Below are 16,596 nucleotides of genomic sequence, written 5' to 3'. Positions count from 1 at the left end.
TGAACTGAGATGAGATTCAGATCAGTCATAGGTTTTTTTCTGTTGTTGTTGTCATGGCCCGTTGCCCGGGTCATGTTCTTATGTTTAGTTTGATAATATTATCCTTAGTTTATTGTCTATTTCAGCGCCTTTTTAGTTTACTTTTCCTGCACCTGCCTCTGATTAGAGGTCGGGACGCCCACCTGCTCCTGATCACTAATCAGAGAGCTATTTATACCTGCCTCGCGCTACACTCAGCCTGGCAGTCTTGTTCGCTATACGCGATTTTTAATGTTTGCTTTGTTTGAGAATAAATCATCATCTGACCTGCCGTACTTTCTGCATCTTGGGGACACGACTACTGCAAACATGCGACCCGTTCATAACAGTTGTTGTTTTTAGCATTGAATTACATGAACTATACACACATTTATATTAATAGCACTAAAAACATTACAATCATTTAACGAATAATGCATTTTTAAAATACAATCAAAATATAATAGTTTTACGGGACTGAGCTGAGATTCTAACCCTTTGTCATTGCAGTCATACTCAGTGATGGGCAGTAACAAGCTACATGTAGCTAAGCTTAGAAGCCTAACTACATTTTCCAGTAGCTTAGCTACTTTTTTAACGAGTAGCTTTTTATGTTGCTTAGCTACGTTTGGACCCTGTAGCTTGTAGCTTACATCAAAGCTACAAGCTACAAAGAGAGAAAATGGACTGTGAATCCAGGCCAAAACAACAATATAGAGAAAATACAATGACCTGGATGAATGAGAACATCCATATATATGGAGAAGATCTATGATGATTGGTTGGTGTTTGTATGATGAGTCACAATTGGCTAAGGTTAGGGTGAAACATTATGGACTGGCCAATCAGAGGCAAGATAACATGAAACTCGTAAGCAAAATCATAACGCACGCACACTCATGTCACATGACAACAAAGGAGTCGGAGACGAGGGGTGCTTCAAGCTGACGACTCAAAAAAACCCATTGAAAATGGCAGAGGGTTTCACTCCCGCAGATTAGATTTTTCCTTAAGTGATGAAAATGACGTTCAGGAAACCCACAATAATGCGTGTCCTTCCATGTTTTGACAATTATTGCGTATAGAGTAAATGCCCAAAAACCTTCATTTTTAGTTGTTTACTCTGTAAACCAAAATCATAACTGCGCTCTTCATCTAAGATGTCCAACACAAATTTAGGAACACACATTGAGGTGAGTTGAGTTCATGAAAGATTTTACTGCACATAACCATTACCAACTGTTCCCAAACAACACACGTCTTTTTTTTTTGGTCAAGATATATATAGATGCTGTTTTTTTTTTACTGGAGGCAGAGTGTATTTATTTTTCCAGTGTGACACTTTGGGTCAATATTTCATACTTCATGTTATCCTGCATGTATTCATTTGATTTCTCAGGCAAAAGAAAGTGTACAATGGAATGTCTTACAGTTGTGTTTTTTCCCTTCCTTTAGTTTGGAGATTCACAACCTGACGATCGGTCAAAGCTCCTTTGATCTTCGTGCAGGTGAAGGCATCGCCATGGAGATAAGCAATGTTTCTGCCGTCTTCACCGGGACCATTCATTATGGATACGGCAGCTGGGTGTGAGCATGTCTGCATCACTAACTCCGTATTTTTCAAATGTTTGTTGGTCTACTGTGCATATTGGCCACTCAGCATTCAACATCACACAAATTCACCGATTCTCGGTAAAAAACAAAATTCTAAAAATATTTGTGGGGAAAAATATCAAATAGTGTTTTTTTCTCTGTGGAAATAGTTGTTTTTTTAATTTTATTTTATATTTTTTATTTTTATTTAAGTACATCTTATTCAACCTAGGTGTTCCAATAATTTATAATTATGTATTTTTACCTATGTGTAAAGTGGGTACAGTGTAATAACGCAGCTAATAGTACGATGTGACGATGTGACATCACTTCAAGATGGCTGCTTGGCGATGAGGCTAGACCAGAGCTGGCCAAGTATGTGTGTGTGTTTGGGTCCCTTTTTTTCAGGAACACTAATACCAAAAGTCACAATGTCTGAAAAAAAAGTTATGACAGATCACCTCAAAAAAAGGAATGGAATTTTACAGTTTTATACTGAATGGGACACCCAACATGTACAAACCCCGTTTCTATATGAGTTGGGAAATTGTGTTAGATGTAAATATAAACGGAATACAATGATTTGCAAATCCTTTTCAACCCATATTCAGTTGAATGCACTGCAAAGACAACATATTTGATGTTCAAACTTATAAACTTTTTTTTTTTTTTTGCAAATAATAATTAACTTAGAATTTCATGGCTGCAACACGTGCCAAAGTAGTTGGGAAAGGGCATGTTCACGACTGTGTTACATGGCCTTTCCTTTTAACAACACTCAGTAAACGTTTGGGAACTGAGGAGACACATTTTTTAAGCTTCTCAGGTGGAATTATTTCCCATTCTTGCTTGATGTACAGCTTAAGTTGTTCAACAGTCCGGGGGTCTCCGTTGTGGTATTTTAGGTTTCATAATGCGCCACACATTTTCAATGGGAGACAGGTCTGGACTACAGGCAGGCCAGTCTAGTACCCGCACTCTTTTACTATGAAGCCATGTTGATGTAACACGTGGCTTGGCATTGTCTTGCTGAAATAAGCAGGGGCGTCCATGGTAACGTTGCTTGGATAGCAACATATGTTGCTCCAAAACCTGTATGTACCTTTCAGCATTAATGGTGCCTTCACAGATGTGTAAGTTACCCATGTCTTGGGCACTAATACACCCCCATACCATCACAGATGCTGGCTTTTCAACTTTGCGCCTATAACAATCCGGATGGTTCTTTTCCTCTTTGGTCCAGAGGACACAACGTCCACATTTTCCAAAAACAATTTGAAATGTGGACTCGTCAGACCACAGAACACTTTTCCACTTTGTATCAGTCCATCTTAGATGAGCTCAGGCCCAGCGAAGCCGACGGCGTTTCTGGGTGTTGTTGATAAACGGTTTTCGCCTTGCATAGGAGAGTTTTAACTTGCACTTACAGATGTAGCCACCAACTGTAGTTACTGACAGTGGGTTTCTGAAGTGTTCTTGAGCCCATGTGGTGATATCCTTTACACACTGATGTCGCTTGTTGATGCAGTACAGAAGGTCACAGGCTTAGCTGCTTACGTGCAGTGAGTTCTCCAGATTCTCTGAACCCTTTGATGATATTACGGACCGTAGATTGTGAAATCCCTAAATTCCTTGCAATAGCTGGTTGAGAAAGGTTTTTCTTAAACTGTTCAACAATTTGCTCACGCATTTGTTAACAAAGTGGTGTACCTCGCCCCATCCTTGTTTGTGAATGACTGAGCATTTCATGGAATCTACTTTTATACCCAATCATGGCACCCACCTGTTCCCAATTTGCCTGTTCACCTGTGGGATGTTCCAAATAAGTGTTTGATGAGCATTCCTCAACTTTATCAGTATTTATTTTCACCTTTCTCAACATCTTTGTCACGTGTTGTTGGCATCAAATTCTAAAGTTAATGAATATTTGTAAAAAAAAAAAAAAAATGTTTATCAGTTTGAACATCAAATATGTTGTCTTTGTAGCATATTCAACTGAATATGGGTTGAAAATGATTTGCAAATCATTGTATTCCGTTTATATTTACATCAAACAGAATTTCCCAACACATATGGAAACGGGGTTTGTACATTAATATAAAGAAAGTTTGATTTACAATATTAACTATGAACAATAAAAGACTGAATATTATCAACATATGAACGTCGCTTTTCTTTTACTTCTCAGACCAGCTCCTCGATATACATCTTTTACAATCAAGCAAAACACAACAAAAATGTAACAAACAGAATAATATGAATGTAAAGTGTAATAAATACCTACAATATGATATATTATCACTTTTATGCAGAACTTTGTTGTAAAAATCTGCTTCCGCATCTGTTTCGGCATCTGTCGTTTTTTCAGTGTCCATGTTATCATTTAGAATATGTTTGATGAATGTGTAAGGCATATTTGTCTATGCACATAGCCTGTTAGCTTGCTTCGTCGCGAGTGAGCAGTGTTAATTGAAGAGGGACTGAGAAGGTTATTGGAGCTTGGGAGCGTACTGTTCAGTGTCGTATAATAACTGCTTTATTACACAAATATTGGACATTTTAATGATTCGTTATTTGTTCTCATAAAGTAACCAACAACTTATCTACTGTATTTTTGTGTGTGTCAGCAACAAACATGAAATATTGAAATATTTGACATATAAGCCAGAATTTACATTCATGTTTTGTGTTTCAGTGTCAACGTTAATCAATCAATCAACTTTGAGATCGAGTCTCAGATTGACCTTGGAATCAACCCGAAACTTTGTGAGTATTTCATTATTTTCTTTTATTAAGTTAACTGATAAATAAATTTTTACCAACATGTGCTTTGTTTTTGAATGTATCCTGTCAGACTGTGGAAAAGGCAAAGTAGCAGCAGACACTTCATCTTGTTACTTGAACTTTGACAAACTACATTTGCACCTGCAGGGAGACAGAGAGTAAGTTCACTAACTTTCTATGTAAACACAGTTTCATTTTCTTTATTCACTCTTTACCTCTTTATCCTCCATGTGCTTGTGTGTGTGTGTGTGTGTGTGTGTGTGTGTGTGTGTGTGTGTGTGTGTGTGTGTGTGTGTGCGTGCGTGTGTGCGTGTGAGTGTGTGTATTTGTATTCAGACCCAACTTGCTCAAGAGGCTCTTCACAGACTTCATCCTGTTCACTGTCAAACTAGTAGTCAAGGGGCAGGTAAAGCTCACACTCTTTACCTTCAATAATACACTTACCGTATGTTTCGGACTATAAGCCGCACTTAAAATCCTTTAATTTTCTCAAATATCGACAGTGCGACTTATAACCCGGTGTGCCTAGTGTACGGAATAATTCGGGTTGTGCTTACAGACCTCGAAGCAATTTTATTTGGTACATGGTGTAATGATAAGTGGGACCAGTAGATGGTAGTCACACACTTGGCTGAAATACGTAAACAAAGACGGTGTGAATAAGAAAAGCAGTGAAAGATTAACAGGACGAAAGGCTGAACTAGTAATACTATGTGCTTCAAACAATAAGAAACTTTACTACAAATACAATATTCATCCTTGAAACTCTTGCCATTGTGCTTGCCTGCACTTCACTAAAACACATTCTTAATTAGTATTGTACAAAGTTTGGCCGTGTCCAGTCCAGCAGCACCCACATTGCATGGGATCCTGGTGAAAACAATGACAAAAACACTTATAAAGATGTCATTCTTTTTTCTCTTTTTCCAATTTGATGATCCTGCTGCCAGAACAAACAAACTTTGCGGACTGAAAGGCCGCAGACTTACGGAAAAACCTTAGACTGCTGCACAAACTGTAGCTCACAGCCACCATCCCTCACAAGAGCTGCCCACTTCCAGAGGACACAATAGCAGCGGTGTATGATGAAGGAGAAGAATAGGGACTTAGACTTTCAGGAGAACAACCGCCTGAGGTGTGCCGTGGAGCTTGGAGGGCTTCCTGATGAGGCCTGATGCTGGAGAGGGAGCTGTGCTGAGATCAAGAGATCCAGCTTTTATTTCTAAAGACACAACTGCTCAAAGAACAAACAGCATTGCTACGCGGAACACAGCCATCAGACTGGCCAAAAGGACCCATGGACACAAAATACGAGCTAATTTTCACGACCACAGAAACACCAAGAAATACATTTACCACTGATTTTAAGATTACTTCTCAATCCTGTGATGACATTGCTGAATTTCTGAACCAATGAAATATAATGGACGGTTTGAGGCTTCTCAATACACTATTAAAGATAATCCTGTTGAGACAATTTATCAGGCTAGGCATGTGGCAAAAGGTTAAAGTCAGGTGGCTGGTAGTGACTATGACAAGACGTTTCTTCCGACTGCCGACATGAATCACTGTAAACCAAGAGCAACTCCATGTTGAAACAAAGTGAAATTTGACAATGAGGGTGAACCCGTTGATCCAAAAAGGTATCGGGAAGTCGTTGGTAGTTTAATCTATGTAATGATGTGTACTCAACCCGATTTAAGCTTCATTGTTAGTAAATTGTCACAATATCTATCTGAACCAAAATATCAACATTGAGTAGCAGCTAAATATGCGTTGAGGTACTGTACAGTAGACCACAAATTATGTTACAAGAAAAAATGGTAAATAAAACTTGTGAGATATAGTGATGTCGACAAGGGCAGCAGACCAGAGTGGCAGAAAAAGTGTGCCTGGTTACTGTTATAGTTTGTCTAATAATGGATCCATAATTTCCTGTATATTAAAAAAAACAATCCACATTTTCTTTATCCAGTTGTGAAGCTGAATACGCAGCGTTATCAACAACTCCACAAGCATCTGCAACATTTACTGAATGAAATGGAGAATGAACATTGTAACTACTTCTGGCCAGTTATTGAGTCTTCATCTTTGTTGATATCTTCATTAAACGCTGTGAAAACTAAAAATAAGAAGATTAAATATATCAATTAATATTTTAGATGACATACAACAATATGTTCACTTTATTCTAATACATGTCTCTCACTAATAGTCATATGGTAATTTTAGACAAATAATTCAAATTGTAACATGAACATTGCATTTCAGGTTACAAAGGACTTTCCTAGGCAGATATTAAAGTAACATTCAAAATGGAGCGTGTCCTAATGAGTAAACAATAGCATGCAAGCTAACTCACACACACTTAATGTACAGTGTGATACTAATTGCCGTTTGTAGCCACAAACCAACCAATTTAGGGTTAAACGAACTATTTACGGTGCGCGCCCTTGAACAGTTGTAGGATAATTAGCATTTCTCTCTCTTTCTCGTATTTCTGTGTCCCTTGTGTCTGTTCACTACTTGTGTCTCTGACTGTGACTTGTGTCTCTACTTCCTGTCTGCTCTTCCCTTGAGTTGTGAGTGCCGTGCTATAATATGTGGCCATTTAACGGCCAACACAATAACAAGTAAATTAAACATATTTAAGGCGTCATTTACACTGCCACCAATTACCCTTTGATTTATGTCCAAACTTACATTTATCGGGCAAGCCACATTCCTAGCTGAATAAATCAATGGTAATTTCAAATGGTTTACCAGACTTGTAAGAAATGTATCTTGAGATTACAGAAGTCTAACTTCTTTCCACTAAAACAACTAACTTTTAAATGGCACATTCGACAACAGATGGCTTGCTGAGGTGTTTCCTAACCTTTTCTCCCCTATCTGTATGATAGCTTTCCGCACAAGTCCATCATCATCTTTGCAGACATCCACAATTGTGGCAATCTTCCGCCAAGAAGGCCTGCACATTCCGCCTGCACATTCCGTCTTGGGGCATGCCACTTCTGTCTTAGGGCTATCCCGGCAAGATACTCTGTCCTCCATCTGCACCAAAACTGCTCTGACAGGTACTGTACTTTTTCTGGCACAAAAGTCCTCTTTGACAAACCTGCCTGGTGGTGGCAGTGGTACTAAGGATTTCATCACAAAAGACACGGCCTCGTAAAAGAATGTCCTGAGGGTGCCATCATCCAGTCTTCCATTGCTTTGTGCAAGGATTGAATTCAACACACTCCTCACTGTGCGTATCTGCCTCTCCCAGACACCTCCGACATGACTTGCATTTGGAACATTCATGCAGAAGTCACATTGTCGTTCCACCATGAATGCTGCCACTTTCTCTTTGTCCATTTCTTTCATGGCTCTTTGCAATTCAACAAAGTTGGATCCATGATCTGATCTTATGTGTCTCACTGCTCCTCGGATTGCTATAAAACATCTTAAGGCATTAGTGAATGCATCTGTTGTCATGTCTTCCAGGATCTCTATGTGTACTGCTCTGGAGCAGAGACACATGAAGAGCAGTCCGTACTGCTTTTCTTCTTTGCGGCCCTGCTTTGTGAAAAAGGGACCAAAACAATCCATACCACAATAAGTGAACGACACAGGCTCAGTACAATCCATTGGAAGATCTGACATCTTTTGCTGTTCTGTGGGTCTTCAAGATTTCCTGTAGGCGATACACTGCCGAATGTAACTAGCCACAGCTTTACTTCCTCCTATGATCCAATATCCATTGGATCGCACTTCATTGAGGGTTTGTCCTCTTCCTTGGTGCTAAATCTTCTCGTGACAGCAGCCAAGGATGAGGTTGCGTCACATCACCATTGCCTAGTAGGATAAATGGGTGTCTTACATCAAAGGACAAAGATGCTCTCCTCAATCTTGGGCCAACTCTAAGTATACCATCATGGAGCTCTGGCTCTAACTGGTAGAGTGGGTCGTTTCATCTGAGCTTTCCAGATCTCTGACTAAGGATCACTAGCTGTTCTCTGAAAGCATCATGCTGCACAAGCTTGAAGAGCGTTAGTGATGCTCTCCTTTTTTCCTCTATGTTCAAAAGTTGCATCTTCTTAGACCTTTCAGCCAGTCTGTGAATACGTGCCACAGTGTTCACAGCAGTGGTCCATTTTTAGAATTGGGACAGTCACTCCAGAAAACTATCCCGCCTTTCAGTCAATGTGTTTGGTACCTGTGCAGTCTTGATCTCAGGGTCTCCCACCAGCAGCTCTGACGTTCCTTGCTTGATATCAAGTTCTTTATCCTATAGAAACACAGGTCCTTAATACCAATTTGAGCTGATTAACTCTGACACTCTGAGGCCTCTCTCGGCATGATCAGTGGGGTTCTCACTTGTGTCGACATAATGTCACTGCTGAGGTTCGGTGAAGTCACAGATTCTTTAGACTCTGTTAGCAAAAAAGACATGGAAACGCCGAGCATCATTGCTGACATAACCAAACACTACTTGTGAGTCAGTCCAGAAGTACTCTTCGTCAACCCTGAACTCTAACTCCTCCCTCAGCATACTGCTTACAGCAGCAGATATGACCGCAGCAGTTAACTTGAGCCTTGGTAATGTGACTACTGTACTGGGTGCCACTCTTGCCTTGCCTATTATCAGGGAGCAGTGTACTTTTTATCCTCCTACCAATGTTATGTATGAGCATTGTCTGTATCCTTGGCTGCTAGCGTCTGAGAAGTGATGCAATTAAGTTCTTATACTCTTTCCAAAGTTCTTAGGAGAGTAGCATTTTGGGATTTGAACCTATTGCAGGTTCTTAAGGTTATTGAACAAGCTCTCCCACCTTGGCTTTAACTCTTCTGGAAGTACTTCATCTCAGCCGACACTTTTCAGGCACATCTCTTGAAGCACTTGCTTTTCAAACAGAAGCAATGGGACCAAGAACCCCAGTGTGTCATACACGTCTTGTCATCGGTTTCTCGTCCAGTGAGACCTTAAAGGAGCAGGTGTCCTTCTATACATTCGCTCGCACTCCAAGTACTGTCTGGACTGGGAGATCACCATGCTAAGATTTATGTCTTTCACGCCTTTAGCCCAGTCTCTCTCACAGATAGACTCAAGAATCAGTCGTTAATTTATAGAGACGTAGCTGCCCTTTGGCACACACAGCTTGGGCCTTTTTCACCATCTTAAACCAGTATCCACAGACACAAGGCTTATGATGCCATCATCCACATAAAAGTTTTTCCTAATGAAATCTAATGTTAAGGGAAATAATTTCTCGTTTTATTGAGTGAGATACTTCATGCCATAATTGGTGCATCCTGGCAATGAGGCCGCACCAAAAAGGTGAACTCTCATTCAGTACTGTTTGGGCTCAAATTTATTATCTCCACCTTCCCACCACAAGAACCGCAGATACTCTCTGTGCTCCTTGATGACGTGGAATCTGTGAAACACTTTCTCTACAATACACATTACAGCAGTTGGACACGTGCGAAATCGACAAAGCACTCCAGTCATTCCATTGATAAGCATACCTGCCAACTACTCCGGTTTTCCCGTAATTAGTACGGTTTTCATCAACCTATTCCGGGTTACGGTTGCAGTGATAAAAAATACGGTTTTTCATTAATTACATTTTTTTTTTTTTTTAAGTTTTATTCACGAAATCGCGTAACAACAATGACAATCGACACTGCTTCCCGTAACTTCCTATCGAGCCATTCCGAATGCCATGCGCGAGGCTATTTATAGCACCGCTGCCAAGCACGAGGCACCTGTTGCCATTGTTTCCAAACGAGCGAATGATCATGGAATCAGCCGGAGAAAAATCGCAAACGAGTCTTAAACCGAAAAGAAAACTGCAGTCATTCCGTGAAGAATATTCAAAAGCCTATCCGGGAATAATTATCCGTTCCAAAAAGGGTGAAAACTACGCGAATTGCACCTTGTGCAGACAAGATTTTTCGATCGGACACGGAGGAATTAGCGATGTAAAAGACCACGTTGGGACAAAAAAACACAAGTCTAATGTCGTTGCTAGCGATACAAGTGGAAAACTTTCAACGTTTTTCGTCGCCCAAACAGATTCTTTGGATACATTTGGATTTTAGCCACAAAAAGGTAATGACACCAATGTTATCTATTGGAATTGTTTAGTACTGTTATACTGTTAAAAGTGTTTATACTATTTATGCTTTCAAGTCCAAGTTGAAGAAATCTTGTTAAATGTTGACAGCATAACTACCAAAATACAGAAGTATGTCCTTAATATTTTTGCAGTGCTATTTCTGTTGAAAAGTTAAAATGATTACATTAGAGATGTGATGTGCCACTTTTCAAGTGTCTGATGGCTTAAATTAATTTTCATAAATTTTTCATATTTTGAATTATTTTGAAAGGCTTACAAAAAAACTACATTTGAATTGTAATTCTATGCTATTGACAGGACTATTAATTTTAATGAAGTTAGCTTACCATGTTTACAGTATGATAATTGTGATAGAAATGTGAATTTTAGGCACAGAATATTTTTTACAATTGAACAAGGCAGTAGATTATACAAGCTTGGACAGAAAGTTAATAATGACACCAGTTTTTTTTTATGGAATTGTTTAGTACTGTTTTCCCATTTGTTTACTGTAAAAAGTGTTTATACTGTTTATACTTTCAATTAACAAATTGAAGTCTTGTGAAAGGTTGACAGGATAACTGGCATTAACTGTCAAAATAATTTCAAACTATTGAAGTTAGCTTACAGAATAAACATGTCAATCAACCCATATGATTTTTGCTGTAATATTTTTGTTTTGAAAAGTCACTGTGACTGATAGAAAAGTGATGGTTTTAGCAACATTTTAACCTGTCTGAATGCTAATAATCATTTTGCGTCGGGGGGGCGAAGCCTGAACCCCCCACCAGGACTTTGTCCTGGACCTACCGGGGCCTGCAACCCCTGGACCCTGGCTACTAGGTTTTTCTGATTTCAAAAGTTGGCAGGTATGGATAAGGTCAGGTCCAGTTAGAAGATGATCATCAAAAGCAGTGCCTTCATACTTTGTGGAGCAATTAAAGACCACTCTAATCTTATCCAGCTTGCTGGGGTGGTAAACACCTTGATGTAGGATATACCACACATTGCCTCGCTGTGGTTTGTGGTTAGCCTCCTCCGCATTACCATCCTTGAAGACACTCCCAATGAAGTTCACATAATCTAACTTGAATGTGGGATCCCTGTTGAACTTCCCTTTTAGGTGCTTTAGCCAGACCAAGGCACGCTTCTTGTTGTTTGGGAGAAATGGATGTGCTTTATAGGGCAGACGCATTTCAAGCTGGTTATGTTCATTCTGCTGGATTCCTCTTTTTAGGATCTGAAGAAAATAGATGTGTTCCTGAGATTTAGTCTTCTCTCCTAGGCTGGTGTCTGCAAAGTCAGACTCAAGTGCTCTAATCACAGCAGCTGGTGTCACAAGAGGCAACTCTCTGACAGATATGCGATTGCACAATCCTGTCACATCTATAGAGTTCACACTCTGGTAATCACTACCGACAATAATCCATACCAGGTCGGTCTTGATGACATAAGGCTCATTGTCACCCCCTGTAATGACTTGACGTGGCACTAGTGCTCTTGTGCGGTCATAGCTGATCAATAATCCCACCCCACAATCCAACAGTCGGGGCATTTCACGTGCTATGGCTGAAATGTGATTCCACTTGTTTGCAGTTTCAAATGTGGTGATATGTGTTCATTCAAGTGAAATGAAGTCCCTGAAGTAGGCTGGAAGTAGTTTAATAGTGATCTCTGATGAACAGCCTCATATATTAAGTCCACTGACTCTCTAACTTAGTATGGTTGACTCCTTTCTCATCATCGTGGACATCCAGAGCTTTATGGGCACCCCTGCTGCTTGAAACTTTTTTCACAAATTTTTGTCAACAAATATTTTACTGCTTTGAGTACCTAGTAAGGCATAAGCTCGGGTCTCTAGCCCAGTGGTGGTTAATGATGAGATCCATACAGGAACTATCATTGATGTACTGCCTTCCTTACCTCCATTCATACTACATGATACTGCAGAAGTATTTTCTTTTGTGTTCCGAGCTCCTTGTGAAGATTACTTCTGGACAGGCGGATGGTCCTCATGTAATGGAGTGGGATGGCTCCTTTTACATTTGTCGCATGTGGCTTTCTTTTGACAGTCTTTTAAATTATGGCCTTTTCTTAGGCTTGCTAAGCAGAGATTGTTGTCTCTTACAAACTTTTGCTTTGTCTCCACAGTCGCTGCCATTAGCTTTTGGCATTTATGTATGGAATGCATTTATTCACAGTTCATACATTTCACTGGGTCTGAAATCTGTGTGCTTGCATTCTTAATGGTGTCTCTGTTGGGATGCTTTGGCTTGGCTTCATTGCTAGTGTTAGCTCTAACCATGGCATTTCAAGTGTCTGAAGTGTTCATATTGGTTGCAAAGTTGTTTGTTTTTGAATGCTTGATGTCTTTTGTTGGCCTTTCTTAAGTGGGTTCCAGGGCATGCAATGGAGAGATTGGGTTGCACGCTACATGTGCTTCCTTTGAGACAAAGGAAGCAAACTCCTTAAAACTGGGGCAACCTCCGGCTGCTCAGTAAGATTACGATTCCACCTTGAGGTTATCCACTTAGGGAGTTTAACATCTTCTGCTTTTCTTCACAATCATTTAGTACCCGCAGAGCTTTGACGTGAGGCATATCACTTTCACATGCTTGTAGAAAGTCGCTGAATTCTCTAAGCTTTACACACTCCTTTGCGCCGATCTTGGGCCATCCCTCCATCCATCCATCCATTTTCTCCTTTGAGCTTTTTTCTGCATGTGCGCTGTATTACAAAGGAGTGGCCATATTTGGCATTCAACTTTTCCCATGCTTGCTGATAGGCCTCTTCGTCTGTTCCCTAGAAGTTACCTTCAAGAAGTGAGCTGGCTTCTTCAGCAAAATACTTTTGCAGGTAAAATAGCTTGTCAGAAGGATTGAGGCAGTGTCTATCTATGAGGGCCTTGAAGCTAGTGTTCCACTGTATGAATTTTAATGGGTCGTCGGAGAATACACCAGGTTCAGTTCCAGAACCTGGTGTATTCTCCGACGACCCATTAAAATTCATACAGTTGGGAGTCGGGTTAGTACAACCAAATTGCTTAGAGTTTTCAGTAATGATCTTTAATGTTTTGGAGCCCTTTCATTTCTTTTCCAGGAGCCTGAGGGACATGGATCTACAATGTTGCTGCGTATAGAGCTACATTGTTGACTATTTCCTTGTGATTCTTCCTCAGTGTACACTTTGAGCTTTGCTTCCATGGCCTCGAGAGTATTTTGTTGTTCAAGTCGTTTTAGTTCTTGATGTTGTGCATTAATGAGGTTTTCCCTTTCGATTTCAACCATTTTTGCAACTAACTGAGCAGCTGCCTTGGTTCTCTTGGCCACTATGCTTATTAACTCTGAGACAGGCTTAGTAGAGCTGCTTGCAACCGAAGATTTGGATGCTGCAGATCGCTGCGTAGTCCTTATCCAACAGCAAAAGCAGACTTGGCTTTTCAGCTTCGACATCAAAGTATTCTCCTACTTCAGACAGGCAAACTCTCATTAATTGTGTTAAATCTCCTATCACAGCTGAGCAGGCATCAATCTTGTGCCCCACTTCTTGAGACAGTTGATTTTTCCCGTAAACTGTCATATTCTACTTTGACTTTAGCCTCAAGCTTCACAAGAAAATCCATCATTTCACAGAGGTCACGATCAGAGCATTGTTCTTTCAGGTTCACACAAACATTTTAACATGAGCCTTCCATTTCTCATGTGCAGAGTACATTTTCCTTTCTCTTTAAACTGTTTGCTACTCTGTCAACTCTCGCATCCTGAGTGTCAAATGTTTCTCATGTGAGGACTTCCTTATCTTTGGGACAGCTGCACTTTGTTCATTAAGTTCATTGTGTGACCCCTCTGTCAGTTATACCTCTTCTTGTGGGGTGTCAGTCTCATCATCTAAGATTAAACCTGTAAGTAAGCCTACCTGGAGATGTTCAAGCTGTCTGTCTAGCTCGTCCTGACATTGTTGGTCACAATGCAATGACATTTTTAAATAATCACTTTGTCAGAAATGAAATACCACTTGACTAAATGTCTTCCATGCAAGGTGGTGAGGTATACACTTTAAGATGACCCTTCAAAATGTAGTAATTAAAATACCTATGCAAACACTTAAATGTAGACCTTAAATATCTATTCAAACACTTAAATGTAAACCCTAAATCTCTATGTGAACACTTAAGTGTAGATCTTTTTATGTTTTAGTAGTTTCCTGAGGATGCAATTTTACTTTTATAAGATCTGACCTTAAAGGAGTAACACTTTGAAATGAAAGCAAAAGTTCACTGCATGCAATAGAGCAGTATAGCATGCTCGTCTTTCATTCAGGAGGACCCATGTTCGAAACCCCGGCAGACCGGAAACAGGGACTGAACCAGGCGGGTTACATACTGTACATATCGTTCCACACATTGTTTAAACTTCCAATATTTCCATACCCCTTTTTACATAGCCCGCGGTCTTCCCTGGTGGAACACGCCAGATATTAGATACAGCCCACACTGGGACACGCCGCCTCGTCCCACAAGTGTAGCATCTCCCAGGTAGCTAGAGCAGGAAGCCTCCTGCCAAAGCTCCTATCTGGCATCATTAATGAGGCCTGTGCAGGTGCACCTTTGGAAACCTTGCTCCAACGCTTACATCCTTTTTAAATAGTCAAGTTTCTCTTCATTACCATGCTTGAAAAAAACTAAGTTATGTCCATCTCCAGCAATAAGCTAATGCTAGGGAGTGAGACCTTATGTTTTGGGTGGATCTTACATTTTTATTTGGGACAATTAGCCAAGTACTGGTAGGGAGGATCGTAACTGGAATTTTTGCTCGTAACCTAAAGCACAACAATTAGTGACAGCTTGTATCCCAAAAACCTGGTGAGTGGGGACACTCGTGAGTCGAGATAACACTGTAGTTTTGTGTTCTATCTATGAGGGCTATGAAGCTAGTGTTCCACTGGATGAATTGTAATGGGTCGCCGGATTTTGCTTTTGTTCTAAAACTGATGTACGTACTGAACGGTGAATATGACGTACCGTCACACCCCAATATATATATATATATATTTTTTTAGAGGTAGATGGAGACTTTTGTAAAAACGTTGTGTTTCTTCTGTTGCAGATTTGTAAAGAGATCAACAAAGTGGCAAATATATTGGCAGATTTCATACAAGAAAGAGCAGGTGGGTTCACTTACTACTCACTATTACTACTACTACAACCCCAGACTTAGAGGATGTTTATGTTTTGGATGATTAAGTTGTTCAATTTTGTAGGGAATAAAAACCAAAAACATACATGACACAAAACTAAAGTAACTTCAAATGGCAACTTTCTGTCTTTAAGAAACTAAAAAAAATCAAGAAAAAAAATGTTGGTAGTCAGAAACAGTTTAATTTTTAAATCAAGCTAAGTAAAAGTTCATAGAATCCCTCAATTCGAGGGAAAACATTATCACGCTGTAATTTTTTTTATTTTAAAAGCTAATACCTGCATCAGATTAACTGTGTTTATTAGTCTACAGTTAAAAAACAGTGTTCACACCTTGGGAGAGCTGTTGCACCAGGTATGTTGACATGAATCATGGCTCAATCACGAGAGATGTCAATTGAAACAAAGGAGAGGATTATCAAACTCCTTCGAAAAGGTAAATCATCATGCAGTGTTGCAAAACATGTTGATTGTTCACAGTCAGCTATGTATAAAATCTGGACCAAGTACAAATAACATGGGAGGCTGTAAAAGACAAGACTACTGGTACACTAGGAAAACTTCAAAGCTTTAGGACAGAAAACTTAAAAGCAAAATGTCTTGAAAACAGAAAATGCACAGCAAAAGAAATGAAGAACAAAGGGGCTGAAACTGGAGTCACCGTCTGTGACTGAACTGTAGAAATGCACCTCAAGGAAATGGGATTTAAATACCAAAAAGCTAAACGAAAGTGGTCAATAAGACCTAAACTGAAACAAATAAGGATACAATGGGCTAAAGAAAAGCAATCATGGGTATATGATGACACTATGTAAGTCATATTAAGCGAATCTACATTGGGAAAGGTAATGATCCTGGAAATTTTGTTTGGTGCTGTTCCAATGAGATTTATGAAGACGA

General features: G+C 39.8%; 1 protein-coding gene across 4 annotated transcripts in view; it reads left to right on the top strand.

Annotated features, from left to right (window-relative positions):
- cetp (cholesteryl ester transfer protein, plasma) overlaps window positions 1–16,596 on the top strand; it is a 66,450-nt gene that overhangs the window by 13,931 nt on the left and 35,923 nt on the right. For all 4 annotated transcript variants that reach the window (XM_072912330.1, XM_072912328.1, XM_072912329.1 and 1 more), the window contains exons 4-8: window positions 1,474–1,605; window positions 4,307–4,377; window positions 4,466–4,553; window positions 4,732–4,801; window positions 15,608–15,668. In XM_072912330.1, coding sequence (XP_072768431.1) covers window positions 1,474–1,605; window positions 4,307–4,377; window positions 4,466–4,553; window positions 4,732–4,801; window positions 15,608–15,668 — 422 coding nt within the window. The remainder of the gene's footprint in view (window positions 1–1,473; window positions 1,606–4,306; window positions 4,378–4,465; window positions 4,554–4,731; window positions 4,802–15,607; window positions 15,669–16,596) is intronic.

This window comes from Nerophis lumbriciformis, linkage group LG35 (assembly GCF_033978685.3).
Source record: "Nerophis lumbriciformis linkage group LG35, RoL_Nlum_v2.1, whole genome shotgun sequence".
In the NCBI taxonomy this organism is placed as follows: Eukaryota; Metazoa; Chordata; class Actinopteri; order Syngnathiformes; family Syngnathidae; genus Nerophis; species Nerophis lumbriciformis.
The sequence above is the reverse complement of the archived record's forward strand: the minus strand, read 5'-3'. Positions and strand labels throughout refer to the sequence as shown.